Source organism: Peromyscus californicus, unplaced genomic scaffold (genome assembly GCF_007827085.1).
Source record: "Peromyscus californicus insignis strain IS unplaced genomic scaffold, ASM782708v3 Scaffold_3__1_contigs__length_106647218, whole genome shotgun sequence".
Lineage (NCBI taxonomy): Eukaryota > Metazoa > Chordata > Mammalia > Rodentia > Cricetidae > Peromyscus > Peromyscus californicus.
Genome location: NW_026294551.1, coordinates 36,039,932 through 36,058,163, shown reverse-complemented (window position 1 = coordinate 36,058,163; position 18,232 = coordinate 36,039,932). Strand labels below are relative to the sequence as shown.

General features: G+C 43.1%; 2 protein-coding genes across 2 annotated transcripts in view; one reads left to right on the top strand and one right to left on the bottom strand.

Moving 5' to 3' along the window:
* The window catches only part of Vmp1 (vacuole membrane protein 1), a 105,921-nt gene extending 102,365 nt beyond the window's left edge, over positions 1 to 3,556 (bottom strand). The window contains exon 1 of the mRNA XM_052758874.1: positions 3,213 to 3,556. The gene's annotated coding sequence lies outside the window, so the exon portion shown is untranslated. The remainder of the gene's footprint in view (positions 1 to 3,212) is intronic.
* Positions 2,829 to 17,370, top strand: Ptrh2 (peptidyl-tRNA hydrolase 2). The gene is made up of 3 exons (XM_052758198.1): positions 2,829 to 3,425; positions 3,475 to 3,585; positions 14,688 to 17,370. The coding sequence occupies exons 1-3, from the start codon at positions 2,829 to 2,831 to the stop codon at positions 15,231 to 15,233; spliced, it is 1,254 nt and encodes a 417-aa protein (XP_052614158.1). The 3' UTR covers positions 15,234 to 17,370.
* Positions 17,371 to 18,232: the final 862 nt, after the last annotated feature.

Below are 18,232 nucleotides of genomic sequence, written 5' to 3'. Positions count from 1 at the left end.
CACAATACCTGATACAACTGATTGTGAACTGAGAATATTCTAGAAAATATAGGTAATTTTCTTTCCTTAATACATCCTACTGAACAACTTTTAAGAATTTCATTTGTGACAGGGTCTTTCTATATAGTCCATCCCAGACTGGCTTTGAACTCAGTACCCTTCCACCTCAGTATCCCAAGCATTGTGGTCAAGGGGTCCCCTCCCAGGCTTTCCCTGAGACTCACTGAGCAGTTTGTTTCCCTACAATTTGCAGGATTAAGGAAGCAAAAGCGGGGGTGGGGGTGGGGGGGGGGTGGGGGTGGGGGTGGGGTATCACAGACACACAAGTCCCTCTTCCACACATAAGAAAACAGTGTGATGCAAACCAGGCTATTACCAAAGCTTACCAGAATGCCTGAGGACAACTTGGGAAGACGAAAGAACACTTTGGATCTCTAGGCTAGTTCAGGCACTGGCATTACCTACTTTCGAAGTCCTCGGGCCAGTCAATCACTGATTGTTTCGAGGCCCCAATTTTCCCCTCTATTAAATGAGAAGGCACCAACTATGCATTTAAAGAGTTAACTACAATTCTAAATGTTGGTTTCAGTAAATAATAAGGATTCTTACTTAATGTAAGCAAAGGTAGGCCACTTCTAATGATTAGTCAAATACACACCAAAAACTTCAGTGTTTTCTGTACTTGGAAATTCTCAGCTGACAACACATGATGACTGAGAGAGGTCAGAATTAAACTCTCAAATGCAAAGCTAGTCACTTACTTATTAACTAAGGTGACTAATTGGCTATCTTCAAAAATAGGGCAAAGATCATCATCATAAATATGGGTAATAAACAAGACATGATATAAATGGTTAAATTTTGAAATACTTCAAAGTAACATTATTCTAAACTTATATATTCCTAGTTCTCTGAATAAAAACACCATACTTGCACTTACACAGTGATTTTCACATGTACCATCTCACCAAACACTATGACAGTCATGAAATGGAGTAAGTCCTTTTATCAACACAATCAAAAGTAGCTCTGAATGCTGGGTAATTTGCCTATCATTGCTTAGTAAGTGTTGGAACCCAGACTTTTAATTTAGGTCATCTGATTTCAAATTTAATGATTTTTCTGGGTGCAGTGGTCTTTAACCTCATGAGGCAGAAGCAGAAGCAGGTGAATCTCTGTGAATTTGAGGCTGTCCAGGACTATAGAATAAGACCTTGTCTCAAAATCCTAAAAAAGTGGTGACTTGAGCCAAAGTCAGCAAGACAAAAACAAAGGATAATACAACAAACAAAATGTAAGAAAGGATTTGGACTGGGTGTGGTGAAGAATGCCTTTAATCCCAGCACTCAGGAGGCAGAGACAGGACCAGGATGTTCTTTTTGAGTTCCAGGCCAGCCTGCTCTACTATGGAGTAGTGAGTTCCAGGACAACCAGAGTTACATATTAAGACTTTGTCTCAAAAAACAACAAGAAATAAAAAGCAAGAGAAAGAAAAGAAAAAAAAAAGAATCTGGCAGTTGTGTAATCAGTAAGTAAATTAACTAGATTTTAAAATTAATGATATATCAAACTTACAATTCCACTTGTCAAAAAGTAGAAGACATAGCTTTGTCACCTCATTTCAAAGACAAGTGTAAAACAGTTTGCTAACTCAAAAAATACGGACAGTATGATAACAAACATTAAACTAGCTGTAGTTAAATTGGTAAACAGCATCAAACCATTTGCTAGAGTAGTTCAGATGTGTTTATATGCATATTTTCTTCTGGAATGTGTACCTCAGGGATTTAACTGTACTATTAAATGTATCTAAGAAATATAGCCCTGAAAATGTATCTGTTTTAAAATAATATAGGCAAATAAGCTAAACAGGAGAAATTACCTCTTTAGAATCATTTTGCACCCATACAAACTTGGTCATATTTTTCTGGGGTACCAAAGGTCAGTAAAAACATTAACTTTCCACATACAAACTACTGCCTAGTAAGTTTCTCCCCTACAATCAGATCCAATGATAACACAATTCATAGACAATAACAGTTGGAATATAGCCGGGCCCAGAACTTGGGAGGCAGAGGCAGGCCGATCTCTGAGTTAAAAGTAGGCTGGTCTACATAGACAAATCCTGTCTTGAAAAAATAAAATAAAACAGTTGGAATATTAAATTCTTCATTATGAGCCGGGCGGTGGTGGCGCACGCCTTTAATCCCAGCACTCGGGAGGCAGAGGCAGGTGGATCTCTGTGAGTTCGAGGCCAGCCTGGTCTCCAAAGCGAGTCCCAGGAAAGGCACAAAGCTACACAGAGAAACCCTGTCTCGAAAAAAACAAAAAAAAAAAAAAAAAAAAATTCTTCATTATGTCAAGAGAAATACCGGGAAAGTTCTCTAAACGCTCATTCTCTACAAAATGTCAACAAGCATCTAGGAAGAACAGAAAGATAAGAAATCTGCCAATACACATGCACAGCGCCAATCTATGCATTATTAGGTTTTTTTGATGGGGTAGAAGCAAAGCAAAAGATGGCTAAGTAAAATCAAATGCAGGTCATAAGTAACCTAACACAAGGCCACACCCTCTTTTGGAATAGTGAAGATTTTTAAATCGACCACCCTGTCTGCTGCCAAGTACGTCCACGGCAGTAAAATACAAATGTTGGGGACTAGTGGTTTGGAAAGGGCAGAGAACTCTCTTTTTTATGACAGCTGGAGGAAGAGGCAAGGTCCACAGCAAGAGTTCTGAGAAGAAGGCCCCCTTCCTTTGGCAACTCTGTACCCTCAGGACACCCTCATGCCTGCACTTCATGGAGATACATTTGGAATAATGCGCTAATGGCTGGAGAGGACAAACACCACATTGAAAGGTCCTGGAAAATCAGCTCGGTCAACAGCAGCGAAGACCTTCTTCATTTTAACCAAGGTTCTGGACACCCCGGGAGGAAGGTGCTCTGTAGAAGCCAAGGACGGCTTCCAAGTCTGGAAGGAATGGTCAGGAGTGTCTGGGTTCAGTGTCCCGGGAACCAACCATGGAGAGGTGTCCCATATAACCCGGCTACCGCCAGGCTGACACAGCCAGTCAGCAGTGACCTGAAACACTCCTCAAGTGGAAAACAGCGTGTTGTGTGTCTGCACCGCCCAAGTGTGAGAGCCACGGGAGAAGCCGAGCTGTGGAAAGCCTCGGCTTGCGCCCCCGACTCCCCGCTTTCGCCTACCTACCCGCTCAGACCCCGGCTTCTCCGGATCTCAGGATCCTGGAAGCGGCTCCCAGCACCGACTCTCACACCCGCCGCTGGGCTCCAGCCAACCGGAACCCACTCGCGTCACTTCCGGTCCGGTCCCCCCGAGGAGCCCGCCTCCAAAAGAGAAATGTTCCACCTTCCTTTTGACAACCCGAGAGGGTCCTCGCGGGATTTCAGTTCGGCTTTCTCAGTTCGGGCCCTGTGGGTGTGACAAGAGGAAGGATGACTGCGCTTTGTAGTTCCTGATCCGGAACCAGTTTTTCTGGAAACCCGGAAGAAATAGGTGGCGCGCGCGAAGCGTGTTTCTTGTTCGGGAGTGGAGAACCACAAGGCGTGAGCAAGTCCTTCAGGTAAGTCTTGCTTCCTTCCAGGACGATGGAGAGGAGTGTAGTTCATTCTGTCTCTGCTGGAACGTATCTTACTATCTTATCCCACAGTCTGCCCCCTGTTAGCTACTTCATAAACTGTCTTCCGCCCGGTGGCCGCTGGAGGTCTTGCCCGGTCTGCAAACCTTCCTTTGGATGCAGAAACTAAGATGGTGGGGAGGGATAGAACCCGAATTTTAGTGTCTAGCAAAGCCTCCTCATTTAGGTAGCATTGATATGCAGTCCTAGCATGAGAAAATGGAGAGCAAGCCTCACACTGTAAATACTCACTGTCCGTTTTCGAGTTGTTCAGCCTTGTTGCGACAGGGAAAGAATTCTAAGGATGGATTCTTAGGATGGATTCAAAAGTATTTTTATGTATTGGTATTGTGGTGCATGCACCTCGTGCATGCTAGGCAAGCGCTCTACCATGAGGCTTTTGTTAATCCCATAAATGCAGGAGAACGACCACCGACCCCTATCCTGGCTAAATAATTAAAGCAAGCTTTTTTTTATTCGTTCGCATGGGCTGTTTCTCCCTAATGGAGTGGGTCAAGAGATCAGCATTGGACATGGGGAAGACAAGGAGTTTCATAGTTCAAGAGTAGGGGGTTTCCAAATGGGGGATTTGGCAGGCAAATAGGCGGGGTTACAGAAACAGAACATAAGCATAAACAAGTTGGTCCTAACAACCTCCTGAAACAAAGGCATGGTTGCCATTTCCAGGAACAGGCAAGTACAGAACCTTTTGTAGTTAAGGTTATAGGTGGGGCATAGCTCAATCCTTGAGAAACAAATTTAATCATAGACAGAAATGAATATAGTTTGTCTTTACTGTAAGATGGCTTTCAAGCCTTAGAGGCAGATTGGTTTATCACTATACTTCACTAAATTGCACAGTCTGGTCTTGAACTTGGGATGCTCCTCCCTTAACCACCTCCCTCAAAGATTAGAGTTAGCAAAGTTGAAAGTTTTTGATAAGAAATTAGGACACTGTAGGTAGAAATAGTGGGGATAGGCTTAGAGCAGTAAATACAGCAGGATTTGGTGACTGGTGGTATTGGGACAAAGGAGGGAAAGTACAGGTTTTCTTAAAAATCAAGAACACAAGCCAGATGGTGGTGGCACACGCCTTTAATCCTAGGACTTAGGGGACAGAGGCAGGTGGACCTCTGAGTCTGAGGCCAGTCTCCTCTACAAAGTGAGTGCCAGGACAGCCAGAGCTACACAGAGAAACCCTGTCTCGAAAGACAACAAAATAAAGAACACACAAAAGATGGAATGCACAATACCCTAGGTTTGATGATCAGCAAAAAAGAATTCAATCAAAACAAATAGAGTACTTGAAAACTCTGAGCGGTGAAATCTAACACAAACTGGAAGCCCACATTTGGAGCCAAAGCGCCCTGGTTGTAGGGCGGTTTGGGAATGAGTGAGATTGCTCACCTTGATGGAGTATAGAAAGAAAATTATGTAGGGACATGGGAAGAGGGAGGAACTCCCTAACTCTGGAGTCTGGTTGAAGTCTTTCACCTGTAGAGAAGCAAGAATGTTAACACAATTAACAGTTGCTTAAAGCCTAGGTCCCCTCCCAGTAGTTGTCTAGGAATCTCACTTGAAACCCCATTTAAAGGGGAAGGACCATGTCCTATGGCCCTTGGACAACCCTAGTGGCTTCTGATTATTGGTTTGTTTGTTTATTTGTTTGTGTAGCTCTGGCTGTCCTGGAACTCACTTTGTAGACAAGACTAGCCTCCAACTTACAGAGATCCACCTACCTCTGCCTCCCTAGTGCTGAGATTAAGGGCATGTGCCACCACCACCCAGAAGGCTTCTGTTCTTTTATTACCAGATTATAATTCCATCCATGACACCTTCTGTCCGAAGAGAGAAAGAGGAGAGAGTGAAAAAAAAAATGTTTCTTAGCAGCCACCCTTTTAAGATATAACTTGAGAACCACCAAATGATCTATGTGGCTGATGCTAAGATAGTTGTGATCCTCCCTTGAGAAACCCAGATCCGTGCTTGGGAATGTCTTGCTTTCTGAGACTCTTTCCTGAACACATACCCACACTTGGTTATGTCTTAGGGGGAGACATTGGATCTGTCTTGTCTGTCTGAGTCTCTTTTTCTCCTAACCCTTGAGCTTAAAAGTCTATATTTAATAACATCTCCCAACTGCTTATGAAATTCTCTTTCAGGGTTGGGGATTTAGCTCAGTGGTAGAGCCCTGGGTTTGGTCCTCAGCTCTGGAGAAAGAAAAACGAAAGAAATTCTCTTTCTGTGTTGAAACCCTCCAATCCCAGTTTTGCTTGAGTTGAGCTCTCTAAAAGATGAAAGGAACTCCTGAGAGTGACTTCAGTGTGGAGCAGCTGTGCCTCTCTTCCCTCACCACGGACAGCCTGACAGACTTCATTGCCTGTCCGTGCCAGCTAGCAGCAGGGAGAAGTCGTTTGCTTTTGAGAGCTCTCTCTTGAGGCTTTGCCACAGTGTGTGGAGCATACAGTGAGTCCTGGAGAGTACTGATCGGCTGGTTAATCGATTGATGATTGATTGATTGGTTGGAGAGGATTGGAAAAGAGCTTATAGACCAGTGCTGTCTCAGTGTGCTTCCATTTCCCCACGCTTCTTTGGGACAGGGTTACTTTATTGTAATTTATACCTGGCCCCAAACACACATGATGAGGCTATCACAGAGATGCATCAACTTGTCCGGTCTTACAGGTTTCTTCAGTGATGACAGTGTCCTTTCTCCCAGTTTGATAGAGTTGTCACTAGCCACTTTCAAATTGTTGAATAAGAGAATTGTGGCTTAGCATAACCTTAGAACTGACTATTTAGCCATAAATTGAATGTACCTACCTATATGGCACTGATGGCTACCACATTGGACAGCATAGATACAGACAGAAGGGCTATGTAAGATTGTATAATACTATCCATATTTCCAGGCAAATAGCAAGTCATTTTGCTTAGGATACTGTAAAACTGTCAGGTAAGGTGAGCATTGGATTGAAGTTGAGTTAAATAATTCAAAGGGAAAGGCTTAAAGTTTTCAAAGTCACCAGGGAATGTTGCACAAAATTCAGTGAAAGCCCAAAAGAAACAACTATGTAAGAAGAAACCTGTAAGACCAGACAAATTGATTCCTCTTTGTGATAGCCTCATGTGTGTTTGGGGCCAGGTGTGAATTACAATAAAGTAACCCTATCCCGAGAAATGACAACTGTCTGGTGGCAATGACACACATCTGTTTCTTTGAGACAGGGTTTCCTGTGTAGCCTGGCTGTCCTGGAACTTGCCCTGTAGATCAGACTGTTCCTGAACTCACAGAGATCCACCTGCCTCTGCCTTTCGAGCGCTGGGATTAAAGGTGTGCGCCACCACTGCCCAGCAAATGTCTGGTTCTTTAGCACTTTTAATAGAGAGGCACCAATACACGGTGATTAGGAGAAGTGGGTAATTGAGGTTAGAAGTGAAAGAAAAAAGTTATGCCATGGTGGGTCAAAAATTTTAGGAAAGGATTTTTTTTTTAGGTTGAAAAATGAAAAAAACAACCCGTGGAGTAGATTATTGCATAGAGCATGGCTCAGGTTATCTGGAGCAAGAGGCCCGATAAAACACGCTTGGTGAAGCAGCCTAATTAGACTGCCCAAGAAGAGGGTTTTATGGACACACTTATTTTCCTGTGCCGTTTAAGGTTGTCTGGGAGACTGACTATGAGCAATGTCAAGCCCTGAGCTTGTTGGTTTGTGAGGATGCAGAGAAGGGACAGACTGAAACACCTTTTAGAGGATTCTGATTGTGGTGACAAGAGATTAGAACATGAGATTAATGACCTCGTGGAGGTGTAGGACGTTCGTAGGAAACATGGAAATCTTTGCAGTTTTCACTGGTCTCTCTTTTCCCGCTTGTCACTGGTGTATGTGTTTTTAAATGAGATTGAGCAGCTTTTTGTAATGGCTGTTAGCTTTTTTAGAATTCAACCACATCTTCTCTGATTGATCCTCAATTTCTCATCTTTAAAAATTAGAGTTACAGCTTCCTTTTAATGTTCAGAACAACAATAAATATATCCATCTAAGTAACTGATTGTCCAAAGATGGATGAGCTTATTTGGGAGTGAACATGGCTTTGGAGCTATGCATACCTTCATAAATTATATACGTATTAAAGGATGTTGAGTCAGCTGTGGTTGAGGATGTCTTTAAGCCTAGCACCCAGGAAACTGAGGCAGGACAATCACTGCAAGGCCTCAGACTTCCAGTCCTCTGCCTCTTCCTCCTGAGTGCTGGTCAACTTCCTGCATGCTGGAACTACAAGTGTGGGCCACCATGCCTGGGCCAAGGAATGATTTTTAAAGGCTCAGTGAGGAGGGGACATGAACTGGTTGGAACCCTAATCCTTGGCTACAAGGCTCAGTAACAAGTGTGATCTCAGTTCAGGCTTGGGTGGGCACTTACTGAGCAGCTGCACTGGCAGAAGTCATCTTCTGTGTGTGCTTTTCATTCTGGCAGTCTTTAGTCATAGTCACGAGATCCTCTTTTTATAACCTCCTAGCTTTATTCCTTCTGTCGGAGTCCATCTAGGCTTCCTAGTGGCTTTACCCAGCAGGACTGCATAAGAGGATGATTTGATCACGGGCCTGAGTACCAGATGTTTGGAAGGGTCTACACTTGGCTGTAATTAGCAAGGGGGAGGTCCTTTGCCCCGCCCCTTGGCATTGTTATAAATAGCTCTTTGGAGTAAAACTCTGGGCCGGAGGATAAGGATCTAGGTCCATCCAAGGCTATCCTGTGTTTCTGTTTCTCTCCCCTCTTTATTTATTTCTATCTAAATCTCTTATCCCTCATTCATCAAGAGTCCCTGGGGTAAATGTGGGAGCTGGTCTCCCACATCCTTGTTAGGCACTGACAAAAGCAATTTGATTTTATTTATGTAATTATTGAGACAGGGTCTCTATGTAGACCACCCTAACCTCTACCTCCCAAGTGCTAGAGATAAAGGCATGCACCACCCGACTGTGAATCCATTTTAATCGACAACTTTATAGGTAAAGGTTATAGTATATTACCCATCCTGTATAGACACTCTGTGTAGAGGGGTTAACTTTTCTTGAGTCTGGTATATGGAATATTTGCTTATTTTACAACCTAGAAATTGTGAAGACTCCTAATTCTACCTGGCAGACAGCTACCAAACATCTGTTGTATTGAACTTCTCCTGGTCTTAGTTTCTCTGTTCCCCTACGCTTCTTTTTGGAATTTGAATGCTTGATTCATTAAAATCTGCTTACACTATGTACCTTGAAAAGTGTTTGCAGGTATATACCTAGAATCCCAGCTACTGGGAAGGTTGAGGCAGGAGGATCATGATCATGTCCAAGAACAGCCTAGGCAACTTAGCAAGATGCTGTCTCAAACAGCAGACGCAGGGGTGAGTCTCACCAGTGGAGAGTCCTTACTAATATATATGCAGGAGGCTGTAGAGCAGTGGTTGTCAACCTTTGGGGGTTGAATGACCCTTTCACAGGGGTTGCATATCAGATATTTACATTATGATTCATAACACTAGGAAATTTGCACTAATGAAGTAGAAATGAAATAATTTTATGGTGCGTGTGGGGGCTCACCATAACATGAGGAACTATATTAAAGGGTCAGAGCATTAGGAAAGTTGAGGACCATTGCTCTAGAGTCTACTCTAGCATTGCAGAAAAAGGAAGGAAGGCAAGAAAGAAGGAAAGAAAAGGAAAAAGAAAGAAAAGAAAGAAAGAAACGGGGGTCCCTGAACTGCCTCAATAGGTAAAGGTGCTTGCCTCCAAGCCTGGCAGCCTAATTCAATTCTTGGGACCCACATTGTAGTAGAAGAGAACACATTCCAAAGGAAAAGTGTCCTCTGACCTCCACACATTCCTGTCTGTGTGTGCACCCATGCTCCACACACAAGTCACCAGTTCCAAACATTCCCTTGCCAGCTCCTTTTAATCTTAGTGTCCTTTTTTTATCCATCATTGACACTTGTTAGTCCTAGACTTGGGATGAATCCTGCTTGAGAAATCTGTACAGTTGCATGGACTAGTACTCATTCAGGAAATGAGTTCCAGACATAAATATTTCACAGTTCTGTTACACATGCTCTTCATTCACCATAATAGCTATTACAAACTTCCTATGATTTCATATCTGATGTTTCATTTTTCATTAAGAAAATAAGAGGCAGCTGGGCAGTGGTGGAGCATACCTTTAATCCCAGCACTTGGGAGGCAGAGGCAGGCAGATCTCTGTGAGTTCAAAGCCAGCCTGGTTCTAGGCCAGCCAGAGCTGTTACACAGAGAAACCCTGTTTGGAAAAACCAAAGAAAGAGAGACAGACAGACATCACTTTTAATTTCTGCTTCAATCATTGTAGACTTACATTCTGGCTAAATTGTGTGCATTCTCTTTATATACATATTTCTATCTCTGATTTTCCTAGCTAACCTAATAGAGAAGTCAGGCTTTTATCTAATTTTGCATTTATTTCAACCCTCTGAAGGGTCCATGTCTCTAACCAAGTCTAATTGAGACAACCATGGTTTGATACTTGCTCTTTTTCAGGAGCTTGGTGCATTGTTACTATCTTTCTTAGAACTCCAGCACCACTAGCCCTGTATGGCTGCATCCCTGAAAAACTACTCATGCTTTAAATAATCCTACATTTGGAGCAGAGTCTTTGTAGTATAAAATGATCTCTCATTTTGACAGCTAATGCTGACAACATCATATAATCATATGAATAATCAAAGCATGCATACTGACTCTTACACACTTGTAATTACTAATTCACTTAGGTTTAAATAGATAGCTGAACCATCTAAAGTTTCTGCTATAAACTTTGACCTGCTTTTGAACTACATAGTTCATGTGCCCACCTGAAGTATAAATGAGCTTTATGATATGTACCTCTTTAGTGACTAAGAACTGTAATTGAGGATTTGGTAGAGTATAGCATACATGAAATGCTGGGTTTGATCCTTAGCACCACATAAAACCATTCATGGTGGCATGTTCCTGTAATCCCAACACTTGGGAAATAGAGGCAGAAAGACAAGAAATTTGGTCAGCCTTGGCTTACGGGGGAGTTCAAAGCTAGCCTGGGCTATGTGAGACCGTCTTTCAAAAACCAAACCAACGAAACAAAGAACTGTAACTGAAGGAAGCCAGTTGTGGTGGGACGTGCCTGTAGTCTCGGCACTGCTGAGGCAGGTGGATTAGAAGTATGAAGCTAGCCTGGGTTACATACTTAGATCCTGTCTCAAAGAAAAAAAGTCATCTACTTAGTCTGTCATTGTTTAACTCAAAATAGTCTTCATACCAATTCCCATAGGAATATTATCTAGAGGAGGTTTAAAGTTATACCCAATACACTTGATTGTCAATAAGTTTTAGTTGTCTTAGCAGCCTGGTGTTAGACTTGAGATCCCAGCTCCTTGGGAAGGAGAAGTAAAAAGATCATAGGTTCAAAGCTAGCCTGGACAACTTAGACCTTGTTTCAAAATAAGAGGTAAAAAGAAGGCTGGGCATACAACATGGTGGTAGAACAGTTGGCTAGCTTGTGTGAGGTCCTGAGTCTGTCCCCATTGCCTCCAAAATATTTACTTCCTTCTGTAATTAATGTAAAGTGTCTAATTACCTGGTGGCCCCTGTGCTGGGCAGAAGCTCCTCAGCTTGCTGGAATCCCGTCTTTACTCTTGCTTGTTCTAGAAATAGACAAGTGATGGTTGGCATGACTTTGGGGATATATTAGCACCACTACATGCCAGCTGTGGTGGCTCACATCTGTGCTCCCAGCAGTGAGAGGCTGAGGTAAAAGATAGATAGACACAAATGTGAGGCCACCGTGACTGCAGAGTGAGACCCTGTCAACAACAGCAAATAATCAAAGAACAAAGAAAAAAAAAAAACCAATGGTACATTTTAAAAGTGTGAATGTGCCAGGCAGCAGTGGTGCATGCCTTTAATCCAAGGACTCAGGAGGCAGAGCCAGGTGGATCTCTGTGAGTTCGAGGCCAGCCTGGTCTACAGAGCGAGATCCAGGATAGGCACCAAAACTACACAGAGAAACCCTGTCCCAAAAAAACAAACAAACAAAAAAAAGTGTGAATGTTATGGTACGTGAATCTTTTTTTGGGAGGGGATCAAGATAGGGTTTTTCTGCATAACCCTGGCTGTCCTGGAACTCTGTAGACCAGACTGGCTGCAGATTCACAAAGATCCACCTGCCTCTGCTTCCCAAGTGCTGGGATTAAAGGCGTGCACCACCACCACCACCACCACCACCTAGCTTGTGAATTTTATCTTAAATAATTGATACTGTTATACTGTCTTCAATTGGAAATCTTTGGTACTTTATAATCAATCTGTAATACTTAGTAAAAAGGAAAAGTAATGGCTCAGGACCCCCAAAGCCAAGTTCTCAGCACAAAGGAGATTTATTTGCTCCCTAGGGACAGAGGGCAGGGATAAGAGATAGATAAGACACAGGAGATAGAGGATGAGGGAGAAGAGAAAGGAACCAGGGAGCGGGGGGCAGGGGTATTTGTCCCAGAGGACAAAGGACTGCCTCTGGATAGAGAGGAGTGTAGATGGAACCGTCTTATTAAATAAGAAACACAGAGCCAATGCAAAGAGGAAAGCCAAGAGGTCAGAGCAATAGCTAACAGCTAAAATCCTTACCCTTCACTGCCGCTGCTATCTTCCTCAGCAAGAGAGGTACTTCCTGTCTGTCTTTTTTATAGACTTTCTATTCTGCCTTCTCATTGGTTGTAAACCCAACCCCATGACTTCGTCACTGCCTGTCTGTACAGACCTCCAGGTCTTCTATGGTTGGTATTGAGATTAAAGGCGTGTGTCTCCATGCTGGCTGTAACACACAGAGATCCGCCTAGCTCTGCCTCCCAAGAGTTGGGATTAAAGGCATGCGCCACCACCGCCCAGTTTCTGCTATGGCTTGCTATTAGCTCTGACCCCCAGGCAACTTTATTTATTAACATACAAATAAAACCACATTTCAGTACAATTAAAATATCACCATAGAGGAGACAGACGTGGACATAGGAAAATGGCGGTTTATAAAGGTACAAGGGGGAAACCTCGTGTTAGGATGAGGTGCTTGACTTTAATTGGGCATGTTAATTAGGTGAGCCAAAGGGGGCTTCTGATTGCTGGACTTCAATACGTTGATAGCTGGGCCATGGTAGTCAGCCTCAGGAGGAGGGATTGGCCAAAAAGTAGAACAGACCTTGGTGGCTAGCTTTAGGAATGTAATCTAACAGTTTTCAGCAAGGCCAAGGGATTGGGAGAAGGGCAAGGCCTGCCAGAGCCATGCTCAAACTGGCCAGAGTCCCTCCACTTAGCATATGTTAACATGTCTGTATGTTATGAAGGATAAAAGGGAAATTTATGCTAAAGTAAGTGTTGCCATCCATTCCACTTAGGTTGTGCATTGCACAGTTCCCAGTGTGTCACTTAAGCACTGTAAAATGGTGGTTTCATGTATATGAACGCTTGAACACTGTACTGGAGGAAGAAACTGATGGTAGTTTCCGCTGACATAGAAATCCAAGCCAGGCTTGTTGCTCATTCCAAATCCCAGCATTTGGAAGGTTGAGGCCAGAGGATTGTGCAAGTTCAAGGCCTGTCTGGGTTCCAGGGCATGGTGAACTACAGAGTGAGACCCTGTTGAGGAGGGAAGGAGAGAAGGGTATCCAATGCCTCTAGGATAGCTACACTTGTAGAAAACTCACAGATTTAAGAACCCTACTTCAAATACCGTGTGTTCAGATGTAACATGAATTTGTATTAGATCTTGGATAAGTTTCCCATCCATGCTAATTTCCAGTGCTGCAGCTTTGCTTACAGCATCCTGACTTCATGGCCTAGTGCACCTCCCACAGGCTTACCATGACAGTGAGAGCCACTGTATTATGAAGACACAGATTTATACTCCTTTCCAGAGTGAGTTTTTATTTAGGCTCTTTGAAGGGGGTCCCTGCGGGTGTCATACAGGGAAGTGAACCGTGTGAAGAGGTAAGAACGAAAACATGGTGCACATTGACTTCACCAACCTGGATCAGACTTCTAAGAGTCTAATACCAGACAGTTCATTGTCAGCAGATTTAAAACATAGTACAATCTGGGAAAAGATTTCCAGGCAACCATCAGTCCAATTCCAGGTGCACAATAAAGCTTTAAAAACTTTGTAAAAGAATTTCTATGTAGTCAAAGTATATGTGACCATGAGGGTGGGTTCTATAGCAAAAAGACCTAGAATCTAGTGTGGTCAGCAGGCCAAAAGAACTTGTGAAATCTCCCCTAAGGATGAGTAATGGTCTGGGGAGGGAAGAGTCTGGAATAACCGTTCTGGGGAATTAGGGTAAGCTCTGTCCCTTCAGATAGCAAAAAAGTCACCAGATTGTTAGCAGCCTCTACTCTCTGCTTTCTTGGATGGAATGGAGGTATTTGGTTTGTATCTCTTCCATTGAGGAGATACCCCTGTGTGATTAACATTCCTGGTTCTCTTAGTGTTTCTCTGTGAACACAAGGACCTCTGACCCCAATAGTTCTTTAGGCATATTGGCCAAGACATCATTTGCTTTTCTCACAGGATTTAAGGAAGACTTAAATAGTAGGGTTTTTAACTGAAAAGATTCTGCTGACCGCTGGGGGGTGGTGGCGCACGCCTTTAATCCCAGCACTCGGAGGGCAGAGCCAGGCGGATCTCTGTGAGTTCGAGGCCAGCCTGGTCTACTGAGCGAGATCCAGGAAAAGCATCAAAGCTACACAGAGAAACCCTGTCTCGAAAAAAAAAAAAAAAAAAAATTCTGCTGACCATTCAAAATTGCCACAACTATTTCTTGGGGGTCTTTCAATTGTCTAGTACTTGGGATGGATGGAAGGTGTGTCTATGCATAAGATCCACAGTCTATCTTGCCTTCCTCTGTGTGACTTAGTGTGGCTCTAAAACATTGCTTGCTGCTTATAGGTGGTTTATCTGAATAGCTTGAAACCCCAGTTCTAGATAATAACTTCTTTCTTTTCCCTTAAGGTACTCTCCAAGTTCTTGGTTATGGAGTATTTGGCTCATCCTGGTACACTCAGCTTGGCTGCTGGAGTTGCTTGTGGCATGTGCCTGGGCTGGGGCCTCCGGGGCCACCTTAGGATGTTCCCCCAGAACTCAACAAGTGAGACAAATAGAGACACAGAGACAGGAACCGAAGCAAGCATCTTGGGAGAGAGTGGAGAGTACAAATTGATTCTTGTGGTTCGAACTGACCTAAAGATGGGAAAAGGGAAGGTCGCTGCCCAGTGTTCTCATGCTGCTGTTTCTGCCTACAAGCAGACTCAAAGGAGAAACCCTCAAGTGCTCAAAGAGTGGGAGGACTGTGGCCAGCCCAAAGTGGTGGTCAAAGCCCCAGATGAAGACACCCTCATTGAATTACTGACCCATGCAAAGATGTTGGGACTGACTGTAAGTTTAATCCAAGATGCTGGACGTACTCAGATTGAACCGGGCTCTCGAACTGTCCTGGGAATTGGGCCAGGACCAGTAGAACTAATTGATGAAGTTACTGGCCACCTAAAACTTTACTAGATGAGCTTTTGTGTGATGTGATTCTGTCTGAAAACTGAAGCTTGTCAGTAACAATAAAAGCTTAATTTTTGCCCCACTTTAAAATCTGTTCCCATGTTCTATCATGTTCTGGACCATTAATATCTTGAGCTTAAAATATTTTTGAAGGGCTAGAGAGATACTTGCAGAGGACTCTGGTTCAGTTCCCTGTTATCTGGATGGCAGTTCACAACCATCCATAACTCCAGTTCCAGAGGATCCAACACCCTCTCCTCATCTCCACCACTAGGCACACATGGTGTACATATATACATACAGGCAAAACCACCATACACATAAATCTAAAGAATAAACGTAAGCCTTTAATCACAGCACTTGGGGAAGCAGAGGCAGGCAGATCTGAGACCAGGCTGGTCTACAGATCAAGTTCCAGGACAGCCAAGGTAGAGACAGAAACCCTTCTCAAAAAAATAAAAAATAAAAATATTGTTTAAATGCTCTGTGGAGTGATAGGTGCTGAAACAGTCTGATGTTGGGTAAAAAGGAAGCCATGTTTCCCATGTATAATGCGGCCTCTGTGTGTTGATTACTCTTCAATCAAACCATGCTGCTATCCTTGGCCTTTTTGAGGACCTGGTTCAAGAAATCATATTGCAGTTTTTCGTAGATAATCTTTAATTAACAGACCATTGCATAGACCCACTGTGCAGTCATAATTAAGATTTGTAACTAGCTGGATGTTTTGGAGACGGGTTAACCTTGAACCTGTGGCATTTCTCCTGCCTTGACCTCCGACATGCTGGGATTGAAAGCATGCAACATCATACCTAGTTGATTTCTATTTCAGAGTTGAAATTTTATGTAGCATTTTGATGCTTATTTCTGATCCACTTGGGCTAAAGGTACTTCACAGTGGTTCTAATTCATAAGCTTTAGAAATTCATTTACTTACTTCAGTGGTGAAACCAGTATGTTAAGTGAACTTTATGGACTTTGAAAGTGGAAATGTGAGAATGAATTTATGGCAACTAAAGGACTGTAGTTGTACCCAATCTCTCCTGAAAATATTAGGAACTAAATAATTTTATTACTTAAGGGCACATTTTCTCACTGTGTATCCCTGACTAACTTGGAACTCACTATGTAGAACCAGGCTTTTCTTGAACTCAGAAGTCCTCCGGCCTTTCTCCCAATGCTGTGGGATTAAAGCCTTGCACCAGCATGCTTGGCTACATAAAGCTTTCTTGACAGTCTTGCTAGAATCCATTTTTCTTGACAGCTCCAGAAGATTGACAGTGACTTCTAAATTCATCATATCCTTTAAAACTGTGATGTTGAGTGTAAGGTCATAAGTAGAAGCTAGGCAGAATGATTAAACTGTAAGCAGTCTCTAAGTTATGGTGCTTGGTGCATTTGTATCACACAGAAGCATAAGATGGTACAGGAGCAATCAACACTGAATGATGCCACAGTAGCAACAGTTTCTAAACGGAATGTTTATACAGGAGTCAAAAGTGATGCAACCACATGTAACTGAGTTGAACTCAATCTTAAATACATGGTTATGACTCCACACTGACAGACTGCTTTCCCAGCAGGATGGCTGGGGTAGCTGATTCAAGGACCTGTAATAAGCCAGGGCTTACCTACAAGGACAGTGAAAAATGTTCTGGTAACAAATCACAGTATTTGTTCACCTGTTCTTGGTATGTATTTCATAGGCACTTAACGAGTAGTCCTCACAGCATACTCTGCAGAGCCCAAGGAGTCTGTGTAACTATTTCCATTAACTTGAATGAAAGGCACTTTCTTTTCTCTAATGTGTTACCACTGATGATCTCTCTAAACAAGTAGCCATTATATTGTAGCCTTCACATCCCACATCCATAGTAAAGCTTCACTTGTCCTGGTGAAATAGTTAACTAAAGGCTGCAGGGTAGAGGGAGTCTTTTCAGGAAGTCCTCCTTGGTAGGTTGCCCAGGATGGCCCAACATACAGTCCCATAATGTCAGCACTGATTGGACTCAGTGCACTGTTATGAAAAAGATTAACTTGAGAGGAAGATGAGTGGGGGAGGGGTGCTAGGCTCACAGTACATTGTATACATGGATGAAATTCTCAATGAATAAAAACAATTAAAAGCATTTTTTAACCATGACTATTTGTGTTAATGTCTGGTTGTCTAAAAGGCTAGTATGTATTGTCACTTATTTGTGGACTCTATTTCATGGAAGATTTTTACTTTTTAAGAACTGAAATGAGAAGCTGGGTGGGGAGATAGCTCTGTGGTTAGAGTCTTGCAGAAAGCCCATGTTTGGTTTCTGCCTCACAACTACCTGTTTCAGAGGATCCAAAAACCCGTTTGTGGCCTCCATGGGTACCCACACTCAAGTTAACATACCTACATAGACAAGCACACATATGTACAATTAGAAGTAAAACTTTACACACGTAAACTTAGGGCTATTGAGTTGGCTCAGTTGGTACCTGAGTTTGATCCCTGGAACCCACATAAATGCCATGGCACTGTGCTACACTGACAATAAATACACATTAAAAAACTAACCCTGAAACTAGCCAGGTGTGGTGGCTCATTCCTGTAATCCAAGCACTTTGAAGGCTGAGACCAGAGGATTTCTCCAAGTTCCAGGTTAGCATTCTTGTCTCTAGAACAAGACAAAAAGGGACTATAATTGCCCCCAAACCCAAGTGTGTGGCAGACATTTCCTCAAAAACTAAATGCACCAGCCACTTGAAGGAAAACAACTGGAAGAAGTTTGGAGAACTTTCTCAGCCTCTCCCCTAGCTTTCCCCACACATCAGTGTTTGGGGGCTGCAGCACTTACCATGTACAGGGTGCTGGAACTGAACCACAACAGTACAAAAGAAGCCCAACCATCTTTGCAGTGCAGGGATCGCACCTTGGGTCTCACATGCTAGGCAAGCGCTCCTTGGTTCCACATAGCAAATGTATGTTTTCTGTATCAGTATACAAAGTGTTTTTCACGGTCACTGACAGA